Source organism: Phalaenopsis equestris, unplaced genomic scaffold, assembly GCF_001263595.1.
Source record: "Phalaenopsis equestris unplaced genomic scaffold, ASM126359v1 Scaffold000135, whole genome shotgun sequence".
Lineage (NCBI taxonomy): Eukaryota > Viridiplantae > Streptophyta > Magnoliopsida > Asparagales > Orchidaceae > Phalaenopsis > Phalaenopsis equestris.
This window is the reverse complement of record NW_018164577.1, coordinates 90,256-97,679: the sequence shown is the minus strand read 5'-3', so window position 1 is coordinate 97,679 and position 7,424 is coordinate 90,256. Positions and strand designations below refer to the sequence as shown.

Below are 7,424 nucleotides of genomic sequence, written 5' to 3'. Positions count from 1 at the left end.
TATATATATATATATATATATTCGTACCATCCTTGCACCCTCAAGCCTATTATGTAAGGTTTATTGGAAAATCTTGAATATATAGAACCAAATATGATTCAAATAAACATTATACATTGTTTAAAATAATTCTTAAGCACTAAAGAAGTTTTTTAATGAAAAATATTTTTGTGTCACCTTTGTACTCTCATTATTAAAAAGATAAGTTCATTAAAAAAATCAATATATTTAAAATAGCTAAACACATTGTTTAAAACAAGATTAGAGATTCGATAATATCATTTTCTTGAAAAATATGCTTTTATATTTTTTATAACCTCATGCCTAGAAACATCATATGAAACAAAATGTCAAAAAATGTGATCTGAACCTCGAAAGAATTTTAAATAATACATTTTAACATGATATAGGATTTATGATATTAAATTTATCGACGAGTTTAAATAATTAACATCGATAGCTAAATTCATCGTTATTTCATTATTATTGACATTTTGTAGACTTTTCATCTTTAAGTTTGTCACTCCGTCTATCAATTGCCACATATTTTTTCTCTTTGATACTCTGAAAGTACATTTTTAAGAGATTTCTTTCATTAAAGACTAAACCTAAACCCTAATATTTCATTTTTTTTCTATCAAATAAATCATGTATGTTTCGGGCGGGGTCGTACGATGCATTGCTAAAATTGAATATGGGGTTTATATGTGGGTCCCAAATGAGGCCGAATATGAGCTTTATATGTGGGCCTCAAATGAGCCGCCACACCTCAATATGTTGTTGTAATTAGGATGTAGATATACATTTGGACTCTTGACGTGAAATTTTTTCTCACTTGTGAGGACGTTTGCTCTCGAGGAGAAAATATTGAGAATGTAAAATGTGCGTATGGACAACCAATCAAGATGAAATACACAATAAAGTACACCCCAGTAAGTAAAATAATGCTTAAATTAATCTCTCAATATTTTCGATCCGTCGAGGGCACTAACATGCCCGGAACATGCGAATAGGCCTTAGGTATTCAAATAACGGTTAACACATGCATGAACATTTGTGTTTAATAGCATCCTTACACCCTATCAATATATGGTTTTATTTATTTATTTATTTATTTATTTATTTATTTTGTATATTTAGCACAAAGTCAACAATTGAGAGGTACAAGAGCACAAGTGCTAACGGTCCAAACTCTGTCGTGGAGATTAACTCTCAAGTAAGCAATTTGGATAGAAGTAGATTAAGCTTATTTACCGTTCACATTAATGAGTTTAGCATGTTGATTTATTATTTATTTAGCAAGTTTTGTTCCAGATTTTCCAGTTTATTTACTCTATCAAATTCTAAGAACTTTTGTTCTGCTCATGAAGGTATACAAGAAAGGATTTATTTTCTTTAAGGAAAATTTACATATGCACCACACAATTCTTATGAATTTACATATATATGACCCATAATTTGATATTTACATTTATACCGCCTTTGTGCTATAAATTTATGCATAAAATGTTGCATTTGGCTTTAAAAGGTTACTAAAAGTTGCATTTTTGATGTGATATTAAAGATTGAGTGATATGAGTTTAAATATTAAAGTTTTGGTGTTTGATATGTAAATACATAGGAATTGTGTGGTATTTATGTAAATGTCCCTTCTTTTAAGGGAAATTGATATAATTGATATCCATTTTGTTGGCTTATTTCTGTGGAAGAACATAAGAAAACCTATGATTTCAAAGTTGTTTAATTTAGTTTTGTCAAAATCTGAAGTTTTGGGAGTCATTAAACAAGTTCAATAGGCATAATTAAGAAGAAATGGGCTCATAAAAGCTGAATTGTTAGGGTTGCAACTGAATTAATGAAAACAAAAACATATAAAATCTTAATAAAATTAATTAAAAAAAAAAGTTTAGCTGTATTTGAGGTAAATCTTGCTTAAATCCTGCTTATAATAATCTCATGCTGCTTGTCCCAATAATCTTAACGAGCTCTTGTTGAAATTAAGCTTAATCAAGCTTGTTAAACTTGTGTTGATGCAAAGCAAAAAAATATTTAAATGATCAGATTATTAAGGTATATAATGATTCTCTTCATAGAGCTAATTAAAAACTAACTTATGTTGTCCTTTTTCAAGCTTGGATAATGAAAAAATTCAGATTTTATGAGGGCAACATAAAAATTTCATTTAATTACAATATTTGTCACTAACTGCTAAATCATAACTTTTTTACTTGAATTACATCATTTACACTTTAGCAGCTGAACATTAACTAAATTACCTAATGAACTTCTTTTTCAAAAGTAACCATTAAATCATAATAATGAGCAAAGAATGATGTTTTTAAGTAATGACTAAGCTTGGTTTATAAGGTTTATTTACTCATCTTCTCCAAATAATGACTTCAATGCAGCAATACTATCAGCAGGAAGCAGCAAAGTTGCGTCATCAGATGCAGATTTTGCAAAATGCAAATAGGTAAGCTCTCATAGAACAATAATTCTATTTTATAAGAAAGAATTTTTGAAAGTCTGCAAGTGGGGTCAGGAGGAACATATTTGTCTATTACCATTTTGACCTCATAAGAAATGCATGGGGTTTCCCTGGATATATATTGTTTCAAGGTAATTACAAAGTTTGTTTGAATATACTAATCTTTTTGCCCACCACATTGTTATCTAGGTTATCATATTAATATTATCATCTATATTTAATATTCATTAGGAATCTATAGTACCTATTATTATTATAATATATTTTGATTATGGAGAACATTTTGTACTTTTCTTATTTTTCTTTTTTTTTTATCTTTATTTTTCATATTTGCACTACCATTTGAATTATTCAAATAACTTAGATGTTTTTAATATTTATTGCATTGTCGGAGCCATGGCTCTAAATCAATCTCATTTTTGTTTTTTGTTTTTTTTTTGTGATGATTTCATCTCTCATAACAGCTCTGCGCACGATAATTCATCGTGTTCCCTTTTTTGAAGAAAATATGTTTCATGATAATTTTCACTTTCAGTCATAATAAAGGTTAGTTCAATATTGATCTCGCAATTATTTTGAGCTCTTTCTAAAGCACATCTCATTCTAGTGCAGGTTGGATTGAATTGTTAATTTTGAAGAGTTAGACAACTTTTGGTGTAAATTTCTTTGTTATTCTTGCACTATACACATCCTTAATACTCCTTGTTGTAGTATTGAGAATTTAAGCAAGGGTTTTAGATTTATTTGAACTGTTATTTCACCATTTTCATATTATCCCATGCATTTAATATTTATTAGGAAGTTAAATTATTTATTATTATAATATATTCCTATAATTAAGGATATTCTTGTTTCTTTTACCTTTGTTATTGTGCTATTTTTTATAATAGGAATATGTGTAATAGCATTAGAATTTTTCAAATAAAGTTGTAACTTTTTATAAAGAATGTCACACTTCACACATAATAATTGAGAACTAAACTACAATTGTTCCTCCTAACACGACAAATATTTTTAGGCACCTAATTGGTGAGGGTTTGGCTTCTCTATCCATAAAAGAACTCAAGCAATTGGAAAGCAGACTTGAACGAGCCATTACAAGAATTAGGTCAAAGAAGGTAACACATTTTGAATTTTTTGACTTAATCTATTTTGAAGAGAATTAAGTAAGAGTTCCTCAGTCAACACTGTAATAAGTAAGCATAGACAAGAATAAGTTGGTAAGATTAGCCAATAAATAAAAATAGAGAAAAAATGAATTTTCTTGATAGTATTTGCTAATCTTGTGGTGTTTTCTTTCTTAAGCAAGAGATGTTGTTTTCAGAAATCGAGTTCATGCAGAAGAGGGTAAGAGCCACTATTTCACACCACTCCATGAAAAATCATAATTCATATTAATTATCTAGAGTTTAACATTTTTTAACTTCCTTATTTTGACTTGTAATTTGGATTTACAGGAAGAAGCTCTACAAAGTGAAAATATGTTTCTTAGAGCGAAGGTAACAACAAAAATGTCTCTCTTCATTTATTTCTCTTGAGAATTCTCGATACATAAACACCAAGATTTTTAAGCTAAGTTCTTAGACATACTTATATGGAAAAAATGTTCAAGCAAAGCATTGATTAGTGAAGAATATTACACAACTATTGTCTATAAGTACACCAAAAATATATTATCAATTGTCACTAATTATTGTAAGTGATTAGTGATATTTTAAGGGTTTATCGTGTGCTCTTCTTGAAGTCTTCTATTATTTCTCCTTTTTGACAGCTATTGTTATAATTTTTGTCACACTATTGTTTACCAATATAAAGAAAAAAAGAACACATTAATATGAGCTTGAGATCTCTTCTTCATGTGACATGTATGGCCATTATTTTAGTTTATTAAGGCAGAATCCAACATCTTGCATGGGTTTCTTTATTGATTCCTTTTCATGTGAACAAAGCCCTGCAGTTATTCTATGCTCTTGCAATTTTTCACTCATCCCATTTTAACATCCCCCTCTACTTGTTGCTAGCATAGTGTTTTTTTTTTTCTCTCACCATTCTTATTCTCTCATATAAACCCCTAAGCCTCATGCCCAAACTCTCTCTCTCTCTCTCTCTCTCTCTCTCTCTCTCTCTCTTCCTCTCTCTCGCTCATAGACTTTCCAATGTATGTGTCATTATCATTCACTATGCCACCTCCATGAACATGCCTTTGTAACCTTCTTAATACGAGAAAATAAAAAAAAAATTATTGTTTGTTGGGAAAAATTGTTTGTTTGCAAACTCAAATTCCCTCTTGAACCTCCATAATGTAAATTAGTTGCTCCATATTCCAATAATTAGGGAGCATCTCTTAGTATTTCATATTTTGTAAGTGACATTGTGTTCCATTTTGAAATTATTTAGATCTACATCACCTTCTTAGAATGATAAAAATAACAAAAAAGTGAGGAAAAAGATTATTTGCAAAATTGATTGATATATCTTTCCAAAACTTTAATGAAACAAATCACGTGACACCCCAACATGATTGTGCCCCATAGCTTTCCCTATAAAACAAGTTGCTCCGAGCTTTACATATCATTTGCTTGAGCATGCCTTGTAGTTTTCTTGACAAGAAAAACACATTAAACATTAAAAAAAAAATTGTATCATTCTGATTTTGATTGTTTGTTACTTAAACATCTATTAAAACTCATCTATTGACTTGATTAAGTAGTAAGGCTCTAAATGATCAATTAATTGCAATGAATTTAAAGACTCGGTTAATTGAAAAAATGATCTCAAGAAATGTTGATTAATCAACATTAGAATTAGTTGATCAGAGATAAAATTGGTTAATTAATAACATTAAGGTCAAATAGAAAAGAATGGTGAAAGCATTAACCAAGTAAATGTAGATAAATATTCAATGTGCAGCTTTTGTTATATTTTATACCTAAATAAACTCGTTCAAAATAAAAAATAAATAAAGTCAAGATGGATTTGAATCGCATGAGGACCTTGATAACCATGTCTTTACATCAATAATTGTATATGCACATTGGGAAGCATCTAATACAACAGAAGCGATGTAGTTACTAGAGATTGAACCAGTGACTGCCCCTCATATTTTCATATCAATAATATTAAGGAAGGTCGAGAAGACCAAATATTGAGATATCAGAAATGATAACATGATGGTTTAAAGAATGAATCAAATACTAATAATAATGGTCTTTGGTCAGAACCTGCTCCATTAAGATGAAGAACTTTAAGTACATTGTAAGTACTGAAACATTCCTGATTTACAAAAACTCGATCCAATCTCTCCCTAAAATTCCCCCTCCTTCAAAGTGAATTTAGGACCATTGGAACTAAGATCAAAGTGATTAGTCTCCCTAGCCATGTCACAGAACTTTAAGATGAGAGAAGGTTCAGCCTTCCTACCTCCCCTTTTTTCTGAGCTTTTCCTAATCATATTAAAGACGTCCCACACAAACTATCTTTCCAAAGCAATTCCACCTAAAGTAATTAATTTACTCCAGAGTTCCAACCTAGCAGGACATATAGAGCTTGCATAAACAAATGCGGCCAAACCCTTTGAAATCGTCCTTTTCAAAATATACGTGAAGAAATTGAGAATCGTCACCAATCAAGGTCAAGGTGATTTTTTTTTTTTCCAGAATAACCAAATTTTCTTTGAATAATTCCTAAAAAATGAAATTTTTTAAAGTTTCTAAGAACCTTTTCAACATTTACTACAACTAAGGGTTCCAAAACAGTAAAAAATTTCAACTTGTGAACCCTGCGCAGAAATTTTATTCTATTAAGGGAGAGTGTGTCAGCTAATCCCCTAATATTCAAAAATAGTATGTTAAACATGATGCATCAATTTTCCTCTCCTAGATCCTCTAATAAGGTTGTGTTGATGCGCTCCTTCAGAATAGTAACCTTCCTCAGCATTAATTATATTTTCCTCTCTGAAATGAAGCAACTCATTAAATCTCTTCTTTCTTTTAAATTTCTGAATAATCAATCCTTCCCTTGCAAAAAAATGTTATTGTTATTGTTCTCCACCACTCCCCCTTCTTCCACCTCAACAACCTCAGCATTTACATCCCCTCTGCATTTCTCCACCTCCTTATCAAAAGAAACATCCCCATTCACCTCAGCCTTAACAGTAACATCATCACTTGCCACTCCAACCACCTCCTTTGGAGTAAAGGCTGTATCTTCCATTGATAGGTTGACATCTCCCCTTTTTAGTATCACTGTTTTTCAGTTCAGGTTGTAAGTGTTAACATTGAATTTCAAAATAACCAAACATCCTGCAATTAGAACAATAGAGTGGTTGTTGTTCAAGAACCACTTTCTGTCATTATCCATGGTGAGAAGATCCAATCCAAGTTTCTTCTAGTGGGACTTAGGTAATATCCCTTTCAACAAGAACATGAGTAGATGCACGCCTAGAGGTGGAGAAGGTGCCACTTTGAGAGGTCTCCCAAAAATGGATGCCAGTGAGAAAACAACTTCATGATTGTATAAATGAAGCTTAAGGCTTGGAAATTCAATCTAAACTGGGACAATTAGGTGTTCAGTTTGAGGATCAAAATCAACAGTCCTTCAGAAGTTTCTTCGCTCTATTATTAATCGTCATGAGCTTACTTACAAAAAGCCATGTGTAATTCCCTTTCTTTAGACAACTGGATAATAATATGTCTGTCATCTAACAATTCAATTTGTCAGTTTCTTTTAAGTTTAAAATTCTCAAAATCACGTCGAATAAGCTTAAGCTTAGGATGCCCATACAAAAACTTCCTCAGCAAAGCCAAACGGCAAGAGGCCGCAAGAGAAGCACGAATCTCGAGGTGTTGCACAGATCTTGATGCCCAATTTTTAAGCAAGTAACTTTCAATCTTTGATTAAAAGTTATTCAGAGCTCTTATATATATATATATATATA

The 7,424-nt window shown here is 30.7% G+C and overlaps 1 protein-coding gene across 3 annotated transcripts in view; it reads left to right on the top strand.

Moving 5' to 3' along the window:
• The window catches only part of LOC110021571 (MADS-box transcription factor 21-like), a 16,324-nt gene that overhangs the window by 6,141 nt on the left and 2,759 nt on the right, over positions 1-7,424 (top strand). For all 3 annotated transcript variants that reach the window (XM_020720113.1, XM_020720114.1, XM_020720112.1), the window contains exons 3-7: positions 1,141-1,216; positions 2,409-2,473; positions 3,507-3,606; positions 3,794-3,835; positions 3,946-3,987. In XM_020720113.1, the coding sequence (XP_020575772.1) occupies positions 1,141-1,216; positions 2,409-2,473; positions 3,507-3,606; positions 3,794-3,835; positions 3,946-3,987 (325 nt within the window). The remainder of the gene's footprint in view (positions 1-1,140; positions 1,217-2,408; positions 2,474-3,506; positions 3,607-3,793; positions 3,836-3,945; positions 3,988-7,424) is intronic.